The sequence below is a fragment of the Coregonus lavaretus genome (genome assembly GCF_964263955.1).
Source record: "Coregonus lavaretus genome assembly, chromosome: 28".
Classification (NCBI taxonomy): domain Eukaryota; kingdom Metazoa; phylum Chordata; class Actinopteri; order Salmoniformes; family Salmonidae; genus Coregonus; species Coregonus lavaretus.
Genome location: NC_140015.1, coordinates 30,393,962 through 30,409,638, shown reverse-complemented (window position 1 = coordinate 30,409,638; position 15,677 = coordinate 30,393,962). Strand labels below are relative to the sequence as shown.

Sequence of the window (15,677 nt, the reverse complement as noted above, 5' to 3'; positions counted from 1 at the left end):
CTGACGACTATCTACGCACTTCCACAATGAGGATCACACAGGCTGCTCTTGACATAATATCTCTATGAAAGAGGGAGCGGCAGTGGGAGTATATCTCTGTAGGGGCTCCTTGCATCGCCGTGAACTACCTCATCTCTTATCTATCTCATCTGTGTGTAAGTGAGGTCCTCAGCTCACCCCAGTAAAAGCAGAATATGTCATACACACATCAAAAACATTAAACATTAAAGAACAGTGTTCTATTGAAATTATCTTTCAGTCACCCACACAGAGAGAGATGTGTGCACACACACGCACACCCACACACGCTGTCAGACAGTCAAATGAAGAACGTGCATTGTTCACATGGAGAGTTTTGTCATGTGTTCAGCTCCTGCCGTCAAAACAACATTTGTGATCAAACGAGAGGGAGGTAAGACTTGAAACACAACAAGTGTCCCTTGTCTGTCACACGTCTGCTTTGAACATACAGTAGTTAGCTATCTCCATGGGTATTGGACCACAGCAATTAGCCTGAGCCTATGAGGAAAAACAAGCTCTCATAATTAGTAAGCGGTTGCCGTCTGCATGAATGGCAGAAAGGGAAGTGATTAATAGTGTAAAAACCCTTTCACATTCATAAAGCGTGTCATATGCTGATCTAGGATCAGGTCCCCACTGTTCATTTAATCATATTCATTATGATCTAAAAGGCAAAACGGATCCTAGAACAGCATTATTGACACTTCATGAATACGGTCTCAGGACTCCTCAATGATCAATGATCTCTTTGTAGTCAGACAGACAGCGCTCCCTCTCAAGTCTGAAAACACTACTGAGGATCCGTTCGATGCAGCTAGCTGTCTGTGACTGTAGAGTTGGTTGACACAATCAAAAAGACCAAATTCCAGGAGGATTTCCATGTAAAGTGTTGTAATTATCATATCTCTGTGGAGCAGACGAGCCATCTAAACGGATTCACCTCTGTGTTTTCACATGCACATAGATTATAGGCTATGACAAGGCAGGCGTTCAATGGCAATGAAGTCAGTGTAAGTACACTATTAGAAGAAAGGGTTCCAAAAGGGTTCTTCAGGTAGAACCATTTTTGGTTCCGGGTAGAACTCTTTTGGTTTCCATGTAGAATCCTCTGTGGAAAGGGTTCTACATGGAACTCAAAAGGGTTCTACCTGGAACCAAAAAGCGTTCTTCAAAGGGTTCTCCTATGGGGACAGCCGAAGAACCCTTTTAGGTTTTAGGTAGCACCTTTTTGTACAATGGAAATGTGCTGTATCTGTGCTTGACTCTAGTTGACTCTAGAATCTGAACACTGCTGGTTTAAACCTGCATTCCCAAGAAGTCCCAAAGTGCTAAAAGGGATACATTGGGAATGTGGCCCTTTATCTACATCCCCATAGCAGATACCATATACTTCCAGTCATTGCGCTAACGCTAGTTAGCATTGGCTCGCGGAGGCTATGCAGAGAAATATCACAGATGGATAGGGGAAACCTCTCGAGTCGCACAAAATGGAATATAACGTTGCTGAAAACGTTAATAATGACACAATTGCATATGTACAACATCTAAAGACCTGCATCACTATACTGAGAGTGTTGCCGTTTCTGAAAGGACATATTTGTGTGTTTTTGGAGCTTTCGTTCATGTTTTTCTCTAAGCCCTGACACTGTAGAATGAGCATGAAGAAGTAATAATAATATAATATATGCCATTTAGCAGACGATTTTATCCAAAGCAACTTACAGTCATGCCTGCATACATTTTACGTGTGTATCACTGGTTTGGGTAAGTTTCTCAAAAACAAGTGAAATTGCTAAAAAAAAAAGTGTCTGCACTTCATAAAGTAAACTTCTCCTTTAAGGCAATTCCTTGTGGAGACTGATCTCTAGGGTCATTTTCAATTACTTGCTTGGAATAATCGCTGATCTAACATGACTGGGTTGGTGTAACATGCTGTTATGGAACCCTTGCTGTCAAATCAAAGTTTATTGGTCACGTACTCAGATTTGCAGATGTTATCCAAGGTGAAGTAAAATGCTTGTGTGTCTAGCTGCAACAGTGTAGTAATTTACATTATATTTTAGTCATTTAGCAGACACTCTTATCCAGAGCGACTTACAGGAGCAATTAGGGTTAAGTGCCTTGCTTAAGGGCACAGACAGATTTTTCACCTAGTCAGCTCGGGGATTAGAACCAGCGACCTTTCGGTTACTGGCACAACGCTCTTACCCACTGAGCTACCTAGCAATACAAAAAAATACGCACACAATACAAAAAGTAAAAATAATGAATATAAGAAATATCAGAACGAGCAGTCAGTGTCTGGAATATACACTACATGACCAAAAGTATGTGGACACCTGCTCGTCGAACATCTCATTCCAAAATCATGGGTATTAATATGAAGTTGGTCCCCCCTTTGCTGCTATAACAGCCTCCACTCTTCTGGGTAGGCTTTCCACTAGATGTTGGAACATTGCTGTGGGGACTTTCTTCCATTCAGCCACAAGAGCATTAGTGAGGTCGGGCACTGATGTTGGGCGATTAGGCCTGGCTCACAGTCCCAAAGGTGTTCGATGGGGTTGAGGTCAGGGCTCTGTGCAGGCCAGTAAAGTTCTTCCACACCGATCTCGACAAACCATTTCTGTATGGAACTCGCTTTGTGCACGGGGGCATTGTCATGCTGAAACAGGAAAGGGCCTTCCCCAAACTGTTGCCACAAAGTTGGAAGCACAGAATTGTCTAGAATGTCATTGTACTGTATGCTGTAGCGTTAAGATTTCCCTTCACTGGAACTAAGGGGCCTAGCCCGAACCATGAAAAACAGCCTCAGACCATTATTCCTCCTCCACCAAACTTTACAGTTGACACTATGCAATGGGGCAGGCAGCGTTCTCCTGGCATCTGCTAAACCCTGATTAATCCGTCGGACTGCCAGATGGTTAAGTGTGATTCATCACTCCAGAGAACGCGTTTCCACTGCTCCAGAGTCCAATGGTGGTGAGCTTTACACCACTCCAGCCAATGCTTGGCATTGTGCATGGTAATCTTAGGCTTGTGTGCAGCTGCTCAGCCATGGAAACCTATTTCATGAAGCTCCCGACGAACAGTTATTGTGCTGATGTTGCTTCCAGAGGCAGTTTGGTACTCGGTAGTGAGTGGTGCAACAGAGTACAGACAATTTTTACACACTTCAGCACTCTGCGGTCCCATTCTGTGAGCTCGTGTGGCCTTCCACTTCGCAGCTGAGCCGTTGTTGCTCCTAGACATTTCCACTACACAATAACAGCACTTACAGTTGACCGGGGCAGCTCTAGCAGGGCAGACATTTTACGAATCGACTTGTTGGAAAGGTGGCATCCTATGACTGTGCCATGTTGAAAGTCACTTAGCTCTTCAGTAAGGCCATTCTACTGCCAATGTTTGTCTATGGAGATTGCATGGCTGTGTGTTTGATTTTATACACCTATCAGCAATGGGTGTGGCTGAAATAGCCGAATCCACTAATTTGAAGGGGTGTCCACATACTTTTGTATATATATATATATATATATATAATGAGTAGTTACTGTATATAGGATGACCCATGACTAGAATACAGTATAAACATACAGTATAAAGTGGGTAAAGCAGTATGTAAACATTATTAAAGTGACCAGTGTTGAATGACTCTATGTCTGCTATTGGGCTGTGTTAGATCAGTGGTTACCTCAAAGAACGGAGGGATGGGAGGAAGGAAGGAAAGAAGGAGAAGGGTTGAGGCATTCCATACCCCCAAATGAATCTAACTAAACGAGCGCTACATCTGGCTCTACCTTGTTTACTAAATGCATTTGAAAATAATATATAGCTGGGGGAGAGCCCCAGACTCATCCTCCAGTGGATCCCAGTGGACTTTCCCTCAGTGTTAGTTCACTCATGTTATGAAATGTTCACACTGCAAGGCTCTCACTGCAATATTATCAAAGCAATCACAGAGGCTGGGGCTGTATGCCCCCACTGGCAGGTTGGCTGTGTGCATTGGTGCAAGATATATTAGCTTCTGAATGTCAATACCAGTCATCCTACACGTGTCATTTTTCTGTGAGAAAATATTGTTCATCGATAGGAATGAATCTCAGATTACTCAATGTGTTACAACATTTTAGCTTTGAAGTGGTCTATGTGGGAGAGGGCCAGTGTGTTTGGGTGGGCATGGAAATGATGGAATGGATGTAGCGTTGATGAATGCAGAAATAGTCTGGCATCCTGGCTAGCTTTGAAACAGTCTGGCATGGATAAATCAATGCTCAATAAATGAAATGGGGATTTGTTTGGTGCTAACTGCTCCATACACATACATTCATTTCAGATGTGATATGATACAGAACTCTTTCAATACGCTTTTATTATGGGGGAGTATTCAAGGTTACTATTTGAACAGGGTATTGCATCTAGAAAACCATAGAATGAAAACAGCCACTGCTTTATAACACAGAAAAATACAAAATAGCTTTCAGGGTCACCTTCTCCTCGAGGATATGTAAGGCACACAAGTTTGAAGGAGGGAAAAAAGTTTTCGTTTAAAAAAAATACATATGGTCACGATCGTCGAAGGAGGAGGACCAAGGCGCAGCGTGGAATGCGAACATATTTATTTAAATAATGATCACACGAACAAAACGATAACGTGACGTCCTTGGTTACATACACAAACCAACACGGAACAAGAAACCACACGAAATGAATGCCAAACGGCTACCTAAGTATGGCTCCCAATCAGAGATAACGAGCTACAGCCGTCTCTGATTGGGAGCCACCCTGGCCAACATAGAAATACAAAACTAGACTATCCCCCTAGCACACAAAACACAAAGAAACAACACACCCTGGCTCAACATAACAGAGTCCCAGAGCCAGGGCGTGACACATATTAAGTTTGAGACATTTTTCAACTAAAACAACAGCACCTTGAGCATCCTAGAGAGGTAAGTATACACCTTGAAACAGAGACACAAAAGGCTATTCTATATTCTATTTACTTTAATGCTGTGCCTTGAAATTCTTCTCCTCTAATTAAGTGGTGGCTGTACTTCTGTACCTTTCCATGACTGGTTGATGAACCTCAGAATCACAGATTCTCGTGTCTACAAGTGCACTCTAATCGAGTGGGCTATGCAATTTTGAGAAGATGGCTGCCGCACTGAGTGTTCTCAGAGCATGGATACAGTGCCTTAATGTATTCCCTTTTCAACAAAAATCTGTATTTTGCCAGTGGTCTAATAATTACTTTGTTGACAGCAGAAATAGATCCAAGCATAATGGGTTGCTGCTTGCTGCCTGTGTTCTGCTTGCAGCTCAGTTCATCTCATACTAACTAGATCTCACTGTTTTAATTGCTGGAGGTACAGCACGATGTGTCCTGATGCTTGGTGTTCCTCAAATTGGACTGGGTTGGGAACGGGTTGCAAGACTTGCATATTAGAACACTCAGTTTTGCAAATTACTCCATTTAGATCATTTTGAGACAGTTTACAAATGGACCAAAAGGTTACAAAGAACATGTGAAGAACTTGGACCAAAAGGTCACAAAAAATAATCATATTGTACTACTGTACGTGTTGGACACACTGTTACACAGTCTAAGACAGAGGTCTCCATACTCAGAGGGCTGCTGTGAGTGCAGGATACTGCTTCAACCCAACATAGCTGATCAAAATGATCAACTTATAATGGCCTCCATCTGGATCACCTTTAGTGGAATCAGATGTCTTAGTGCTACGCTGGAACAAACACCTGCACACACTATAACCAACTAGGACTGGGATTAGGAGAGGTGTATGGGTAGGTGCATTGCGTAAAATACACAAGTATTTCAGGACTGGCTAATTTCGGTACTGACTGGATCCTAGTTGTCACATAAACAATACGCAAAGTTTCATCCTAGGTGTCATTTCACTCACTGCTGCTTTATTAAACATTTCTGTGAAGAAAGGCAAGAAAAGCAAGTCTCAATAGGAGCTAGGCGGCCTTGCTGGATTAACAATAGTTAGGCGCTCTTCTGAAAGCTAACTGCTTTTGCACTATCAGCACCACTGTCAGTGTCTATTCACTCAGCACTGATGGAAACTCGTCCTTGAGTTAGACAGCAAGATGTAAACAATGAGAGAGGGAGAGGACAATGAGGGTATGGAGATCACCAGCTTGCTTGGACAAAACTGTGGAACACTATTGTTCCTAAACTCACAAAACAGTATTGTGGAGTTACAAATGGTTTTCACAGAAAAATACATCACTTCTGGTATGACAATACAGTTTTTGTTAATTCATGGTGAATGCAGTGACTGGAATTGTTGTGTTGGAGTGTTAGGAAAGGACAAAATAAGCTTTTGGTTTATAGAAGTTGAAAAATTTGCTGGTGACACAGTCTGTGATTTATTTAGAATTCAAGGCACACTTACCCAGCATGGCTACCACAGCATCCTGCAGCGATACGCCATCCCATCTGGTTTGCGCTTAGTGGGACTATCATTTGTTTTTCAACAGGACAATGACCCAACACACCTCTAGGCTGTGTAACGGCTATTTTACCAAGAAGGCGAGTGATGGAGTGCTGCATCAGATGACCTGGCCTCCACAATCCCCAGACCTCAACCACATTGAGATGGTTTGGGATGAGTCGGACCACAGAGTGAAGGAAAAGCAGCCAACAAGTGCTCAGCATATGTGTGAACTTCTTCAAGACTGTTGGAAAAGCATTCCAGGTGAAGCTGGTTGAGAGAATGCCAAGAGTGTGCAAAGCTGTCGTCAAGGCAAAGGTGGCTATTTGAAGAATCTCAAATATAAAATATATTTTGATTTGTTTAACACTTTTTTTGGTTACTATATGATTCCATATGTGTTATTTCATCGTTTTGATGTCTTCACTATTATTCTACAATAAAGCAAAACCCTTGAATGTGTAGGTGTTCTAAAACTTTTGAACGGTAGTGTATTATTATTATTATTTTCCTATATCAGCCAAACTGCATGTGCAGTACTGCAGTATAATCATTTTGATCATAAAGCTGTTACATCTGCACTGAGGCAACCCGCTATTAATAATATCTATGCATAGGCCATTTACTTTCAAAGACATAAAAAAAATGTGAAGGTTTTCATGATGTCATGTTAACTGATTTACTCAGTCCAGAGGTGCATTCCAAACCACATTGACAAAACCTTGAGGTATTAGCGCCTCAAGGACTTTCCATTAATTACACAAATAGAGATATGTCTTTCCCATTCCAACAGAGTGTGTGTGAGATCCGCGAAAGGTGAATTTGTTATTGTTTTCAAACAGAGGAGACGAGCATCCAGCGTCGTGGTAAAAAATAATAATTGTAGGGCTAGTACATACTCAGCTGTTCTATCGAGCGTGCACTGATGTCTGCGGGGGAAAGAACAGTGTTTGTTGTTTGAAGTAACGTCTTTGTTGTTGTAATACCGCAAATGGACATGGCAGTTTGACCGCAATGGATTCCAACTTTAATATCGATTCAGGAAATAATAAAGCATGTCATTGTCATCTGAAAGGAAAATGGCGGTGTGGGAATACAATAGTCCAAATAGAATCAAAGGCCCTGGACTCATATCACATTCTATCCTATCTGCTCTGGGTCTCTCCCTGGGCACAAACTCCAGGCTTCGACTTCAACTGACATTTACAGGCAAAGGTTCTGTAAATTTTATTTTAAAATCTATATGCATGGCATTTCTCTTCCTCTCCTTGATTTGAGGGTAAGTGAACCAAATAGATTTGTTAGTGTTGTCAAATCACATGCCCAAAAGTGATGCAATGCATGTAATAGTCATAGCAAATCCAGCATAGGGGAAAGATAATACCTTTCTAGGCAAGCAACATCCAACAAGGGAAGGCCAGAAATGACCTTTAGATCGTTCCATGTAAAGGTTGAGTGTTCAGACTATGTTCTAAAATTAGATTACTTTGTATTAGGCTTGTAGATGTTCCCGCACACCCTCTCCTACCATCATCAGGCACTGAATTGAACTGTAAAAACGTGGCAGCGACTGACATCTGGTGGATAGTGATGGAACTGTATGTTGTTGTGGTAATATCCCAGCCAGGGACAGCAGATACCTGTTGGACAGATAGGGACAACATATAATGGATTAGATGTCCTTGGCCCTGCCCTAGTACTCTTCTGACTTTATTCATCGAGCGATTAAAAAATATATATATTTAACCTTTATTTAACCAGGTAAGCCAGTTGAGAACAAGTTCTCATTTACAACTGCGACCTGGCCAAGATAAAGCAAAGCAGTGCGATAAAAACAACAACACAGAGTTACATATGGGGTAAAACAAAACATAAAGTCAAAAATACAACAGAAAATATATATACAGTGTGTGCAAATGTAGCAAGTTATGGAGGTAAGGCAATAAATAGGCCATAGTGCAAAATAATTACAATTAGTATTAACACTGGAATGATAGATGTGTAAGAGATTATGTGCAAATAGAGATACTGGGGTGCAAATGAGCAAAATAAATAACAATATGGGGATGAGGTAGTTGGGTAGGCTAATTTCAGATGGGCTGTGTACAGGTGCAGTGATCGGTAATCTCCACTGCATGTCAGACAGACCATTACTGCGCTGTCGAAGGCGACTTCCCTCCGGTTGAATTGCTTACCTCCCTTGTTGATTGTAGGCTAATCACGAGGATGTCCTGAATCAGAGTTCGACATAGGCACTGCTGTAACATTGCTATAACACTTGTGTTATTTTTATTGTGATTTATGTGGCTTGTTGTAGTTCTTAGTGATATGAATCTTCTCTTCACTTGTAAATTAAATATGACCACGTCAAGGATACACTTTTTGGAACTTTATCTATACTTTTGGCTCCATTCAAGTAAAAGAGCCGGAACATTTGGCTCCCAAACGGCTCTTCGTTGAAAATGCTTATAAATTGACCTAGAACCATGAAAAGAAAATGCTCATCTCCAATGTACAGCCCAGAAGGTAGGCTACCATTATGTCAGATCGTGAAATGCGTGTTCAAATACATTTGTACCGGGCCAAATTATTAGATGGCCTGAAAAACAAAAACAAAAAATAGTAGCAATATGCAAATCAGGGAGACAAATGAACGATTCTTTCACCCGATGCGATTCGGCTCCCGGCGTTCAGCAAAAATATCAGTTCAAAAAGAACCGTTCGTTCGCGAACGACCCATCACTATATTATGTCAGGTTGCAGCAACAGGTTTGAGCCTGATAAAGCTTTGTTTCTCAATTTAACGAGACTGCGGGCAGGGAATTAGGCTAGGCCTATGTCTACCTATGAGTTGGAAAGAAACGGAAGGTTAGCCTAAATAAATGGTGTCCAGTGTTTTTCAGTTATTAATCTTTGTATTGATAAATAGGATATGGATTATAATTATTCCATAGATTATACATTTTCTGCCCACGTGGTTGGCCATTGGTCGCCTCCAGGGAGCGCCCTTCTACCTGCCAGTGTCCACTGTAGACTGTCACCTTTCATAGCGCTCTAATGAATGACGTCGAACAATAATACCCTGCCCGCCTACCTTTCCTACCAACTGACTCACTGTTAATCGAAGCAGAAGTTTGACAGCTCAGCTTTTACCCAGACAGTCCTTTGAGAACGCACGGTTGCGCTTCACTTTTGCCTCCGGAAGAAATTGTCTCTCACTTTTTCATTAACGACTACTGTAGTAGGGAAAGCGAGGTAAATAGGATCTTTCTCGGCAGGCTATGCGCTGGTTATGAGGAATTCGATGAGTCGATAGTGTCACTTTTATTTATTCTGTCTGGGGAGTCTATTCGGACATTTGTATTGTTTTAAACGGCGCCTAAAGGGATATAACCATGTCGAGGGACCCTGAAGAAGTGAACAAGCTCACCGAAAGTACATACAAGGTAAATTACCGTGTGTATTCTAACAGATGCGCCCTCGAGCTCGGCGATTCATACGAGATCTTGTGTTGCTTGAATCAATATGCCATAATTAACTGTGAATTAACCTTTATGAGGTACAATAAATGGTCGGGCTTTCCCCGTGAAAACACCTCCCATATAAACACCTGCAATGTTGTTTTACTACGTAGGGTAATAACTTCCTCAGTTGTCAGAAGTTGGCTGAATTCCGAAACCTGTGATAACAGGTTGCTCACTACTTGTGTCACACCCAAATACTGTAGACCTATAGTCATAGGGACTAGACATACACTATATACAGTACAAGTCAAAGGTTTGGACACACCTACTCATTCAAGGGTTTTTCTTTATTTTTACTATTTTCTACATTGTAGAATAATAGTGAAGACATCAAAACTATTAAATAACACAGATGGAATCATGTAGTAACGAAAAAAGTGTTAAACAAACCCAAATATATTTTATAATTGAGATTCTTCGAAGGAGCCACCCCGTGCCTTGATGACAGCTTTGCACACTCTTGGCATTCTCTCAACCAGCTTCATGAGGTAGTCACCTGGAATGCATTTCAATTAACAGGTGTGCCTTGTTAAAAGTTAATTTGTGGAATTTCTTTCCTTAATGCATTTGAGCCAATCAGTTGTGTTGTGACAAGGTAGGGGTGGTATACAGAATATAGCCCTATTTGGTAAAAGACCAAGTCCATATTATGGCAAGAACAGCTCAAATAAGCAAATAGAAACGACAGTCCATCATTACTTTAAGACATGAAGGTCAGTCAATATGGAACATTTCAAGAACTTTGAAAGTTTCTTCAAGTGAAGTCGTAAAAACCATCAAGCGCTATGATGAAACTGGGTCTCATGAGGACCGCCACAGGAAAGGAAGACCCAGAGTTACCTCTGCTGCAGAGGAAAAGTTCATTCGAGTTAACTGCACCTCATATTGCTGCCCAAATAAATGCTTCACAGAGTTCAAGTAACAGACACATCTCAACATCAACTGTTCAGAGGAGACTGGGTGAATCAAGCCTTCATGGTCGAATTGCTGCAAAGAAACCACTACTAAAGGACACCAATAAGAAGAGACTTGCTTGGGCCAAGAAACACGAGCAATGGACATTAGACCGGTGGAAATCTGTCCTTTGGTCTGATGAGTCCAAATTTTAGATTTTTGGTTCCAACCACTGTGTCTTTGTGAGACGCAGAGTAGGTAAACAGATGATCTATGCATGTGGTTCACACCGTGAAGCATGGAGGAGGAAGTGTGATGGTGTGGGCGTGCTTTGCTGTCAGTAATTTATTTATAATTCAAGGCACACTTAACCAGCATTGCTACCACAGAATTCTGGAGCAATACGCCATCCCATCTGGTTTGCACTTAGTGGGACTATCATTTGTTTTTCAACAGGACAATGACCCAACACACCTCCATGCTGTGTAAGGGCTATTTGACCAAGAAGGAGAGTGATGGAGTGCTGCATCAGATGACCTGGCCTCCACAATCACCCAACCTCAACCCAATTGAGATGGTTTGGGATGAGTTGGACCGCAGAGTGAAGGAAAAGCAGCCAACAAGTGCTCATCATATGTGGGAACTCCTTCAAGACGGTTGGAAAAGGATTCCAGGTGAAGCTGGTTGAGAGAATGCCAAGATTGTGCAAAGCTGTCATCAAGGCAAAAAGTGGTTACTTTAACGAATCTAAAATCTAAAATATATTTTGATTTGTTTAACACTTTTTTGGTTACTACATGATTCCATATGTGTTATTTAATAGTTTTGATGTCTTCACTATTATTCTACAATGTAGAAAATAGTAAAAATGAAGAAAATCCCTTGAATGAGTAGGTGTGTCCAAACTTTTGACTGGAAGTGTATGCAAAAGTATGTGGACACCCCTTCAAATTAGTGGATTCGGCTATTTCAGCCACACCCGTTGCCGACAGTTGTATAAAATCGAGCACACAGCCATGTAATCTCCATAGACAAACATTGGCAGTAGAATGGCTTTACTGAAGAGCTCAGTGACTTTCAACGTGGCGCTGTCATAGGATGCCACCTTTCCAACAAGTTCGTAACATTTTTGCACTGCTAGAGCTTCCCCAGTCAACTGTAAGTGCTGTTATTGTGAAGTGGAAACTTCTTGCTCAGCCGCGAAGTGGTAGGCCACACAAGCTCACAGAACTGGACCGCCGAGTGCTGAAGCGCGTAGCGTATAAAAATCCTCTGTCCTCGGTTGCAACATTCACTACCGAGTTCCAAACTGCCTCTGGAAGCAACATCTGCACAATAACTGTTTGTTGTGAGCTTCATGAAATGGGTTTCCATGGCCGAGCAGCCGCACACAAGCCTAAGCTCACCATGCGCAATGCCAAGCATCAGCTGGAGTGGTGTAAAGTTAGCCGCCATTGGACTCTGGAGCAGTGGAAACGTGTTCTCTGGAGTGATGAATCACGCTTCACCATCTGGCAGTCCGACAGATGAATCTGGGTTTGGCGGATGCCAGGAGAACGCTACCTGCCCCAATGCATAGTGTCAACTGTAAAGTTTGGTGGAGGAGGAATAATGGTCTGAGGCTGTTTTTCATGGTTCGGGCTAGGCCCCTTAGTTCCAGTAAAGGGAAATCTTAACGCTACAGCATACAATGACATTCTAGACGATTCTGTGCTTCCAACTTTGTGGCAACAGATTGGGGAAGGCCTTTTCCTGTTTCAGCATGACAATGGCCCTGTGCACAATGCGAGGTCCATACAGAGGTAGTTTGTCGAGAACTTGACTGGCCTGCACAGAGCCCTGACCTCAACCCCATCGAACACCTTTGGGATGAATTGGAACGCCGACTGCGAGCCAGGCCTAATTGCCCAACATCAGTGCCCGACCTCACTAATTCTCTTGTGGCTGAATGGAAGCGAGTCCCCGCATTAATGTTCCAACATCTAGCGGAAAGCCTTCCCAGAAGAGTGGAAGCTGTTATAGCAGCAAAGGGGCGGACCAACTCCATATTAATGCCCATGATTTTGGAATGAGATGTTCGACGAGCAGGTGTCCACATACTTTTTGGTCATGTAGTGTACTACTGTACTATGCTATGCATGACAGTAGACACACATGCCATAGGTTACTAAGAACGTTATGTAGAGGAGGGATGGGCAACTTTGAAGGGGGTGGCGGCCACAAAAAATCGGAACTCATCATGAGGGGTTGCAGTGGCTCGTGGGTCTGCAGTCAGAGCGGCCCTAGCGAAGATACAGTTCATTTCCTGCAATTGTACACATTTTGCCATTGGGAGGAAACAAATGTTTGCAGTTTTTAATTACAGTGCCTTCGGAAAGTATTCAGACCCCTTGAGTTTTTCCACATTTTGTTATGTTACAGCCTTATTCTAAAATTGATTAAATCGTTTTTTTTCATCATCAATCTACACACAATACCCCATAATGACAAAGCAAAAACAGTTTTTTTGAAATATTACATTTACATAAGTATTCAGACCCTTTACTCATTACTTTGTTGAAGCACCTTTGGCAGTAGTTACAGCCTTAAGTCTTCTTGAGTATGACGCTACAAGCTTGGCACACATGTATTTGGGGAGTTTCTCACATTCTTCTCTGCAGATCCTCTCAAGCTGTCAGGTTGGATGGGGAGCGTCGCTGCACAGCTATTTTCAGGTCTCTCCAGAGATGTTTGATCAGGTTCAAGTCCGGGCTTTGGCTTGGTCACTCAAGGACATTCAGTGACCTGTCCAGAAGCCACTCCTGCGTTGTCTTGGCTGTCTGCTTAGGGTAGTTGTCCTGTTAGAGGGTGAACCTTCACCCCAGTCTGAGGACCTGAGTGTTCTGGAGCAGATTTTCAGCAAGGATCTCACTGTACTTTGTGCTTCTGGAAGGTTCTCCCATCTCCTCAGAGGAACTCTAGATCTCTGTCAGAGTGACCATCCGGTTCTTGGTCACCTCCCTGACAAAGGCCCTTCTCCCCCGATTGCTCAGTTTGGCCGGGCGGCCAGCTGTAGGAAGAGTCTTGGTGGTTCCAAACTTCTTCCATTTTTTGAATGATGGAGGCAACTGTGTTCTTGGGGACCTTCAATGCTGCAGAAATGTTTTGGTACCCTTCCCCAGATCTCGACACAATCTACGGACAATTCCTTCGACCTCATGGCTTGGTTTTTGCTCTGACATGCACTGTGAACTGTTGGACCTTTATATAGACAGGTGTGTGCCTTTCCAAATAATGTACAATCAATTTAATTTACTACAGGTGGACTCCAATCAAGATGTAGAAACATCTCAAGGATGATCAATGGAAACAGGATGCACCTGAGCTCAATTTCAGGTCTCATAGCAAAGGGTCTGAATACTTATGCAAATAAGGTATTTCAGTTTTTTATCTTTTATAAATTTGCAACAATTTCTAAAAACCTGTTTTCGCTTCGTCATTATGGGGTATTGTGTGTAGATTGCTGAGGATTTGTATTCATTTAATCCATTTTAGAATAAGGCTGTAACTTAACAAAATGTGGAAAAAGTCAAGGGGTCTGAATACTTTCCGAAGGCACTGTATATCTGATGATCAATGGGGCCCCCGGTCGGTAAATCGACCATGCTTATCCTACTACAAGTTTAGATAGCTTGCCGTTTAGATTAATTTACTAATCTAAACATTTTTAGCGGACATGGGCTAATCGAGTGACTGTCAGTGACTGACAGAACAAGAGATCTGCTGATGCACAACCACATTTTGAGAATTGAACCGTGGGCCGCCAGTTGCCCATCCCTGATGTAGAGGCACAAAACATAATACTTCTGTTGTGAGAGGCTTCAGTTAGCCTACACCACTCATGCCTAGCATAATTGAGCAGGCTTTCAAGTAGCCTACTGTCTACTTAAGTCTGTAACCTATACAGTTAAGTTCACTGTGACAATGAACAAGGGTTGTCCTAACTATACCCTTCTTCATAGTGTAGCCCAGCTTTGATGTATTGTCATGATTTCATCGGCTACACTTGCCGTCAGGCTGGGTCTTAGTCTGGGTGGTTAGAGAGAATAGACAGACTAGAAAGCAGAAAACTCCCCCTCATTGTTCACTCCACCACATTTAATCAGTTTTTATCCCATCATTACTTCCCTAATGTCCATTGACCACGCACCAACTGTGTCAGTTAATGACCTCTCATTTTGACAGATGAGTAGGTGGTATGAAATCTATTGCTGGGAAGGCTCTGTCTTTTCGGGGGGAAAAACAGTTTCTCTCAGTCTCTCTGGTCTCGGGTCCCTTTTTCTACATTTGAATACCACAAATGCTACTTACAGTGTTATATCAGATAGAACAACATACAATTACACTAAGTGTTACAGTATCCACATCAATGGATCAATTTGACACTTGTCAAAGCCTTTGGAAAAACATAATGATTTGGCTTGGTTTTTGCTCTGACATGCACTGCCAACTGTGGGACCTTATATAGACAGGTGTGTGCCTTTCCAAATCTTGTCCAATCGATTGAATTTACCACAAGTGGACTCCAATCAAGTTGTAGAAACATCTCAAGGATCATCAGTGGAAACAGGATGCACCTGAGCTCAATTTTCGAGTCTCATAGCAAAGGGTCTGAATACTTATGTAAATAAGGTATTTCAGTTTTTAATTTTTAATACATTTACAAGAATTTCTCAACCTGTTTTCACTTTGTCATTATGGGGATTTTTATTTATTTAATCCATCTTAGAATAAGTCTGTA

General features: G+C 42.1%; 1 protein-coding gene across 2 annotated transcripts in view; it reads left to right on the top strand.

Annotated features, from left to right (window-relative positions):
* Positions 1-9,604: 9,604 nt before the first annotated feature.
* The window catches only part of LOC311103744 (BAR/IMD domain-containing adapter protein 2-like 1), a 71,277-nt gene continuing 65,204 nt past the window's right edge, over positions 9,605-15,677 (top strand). Inside the window, exons 1-2 of one of the 2 annotated variants that reach the window (XM_084145385.1) lie at positions 9,605-9,925; positions 14,198-14,310. In XM_084145385.1, the coding sequence (XP_084001511.1) occupies positions 14,233-14,310 (78 nt within the window). In that variant the 5' untranslated portion in view covers positions 9,605-9,925; positions 14,198-14,232. The remainder of the gene's footprint in view (positions 9,926-14,197; positions 14,311-15,677) is intronic. The other variant, XM_084145386.1, reaches the window with a different exon arrangement.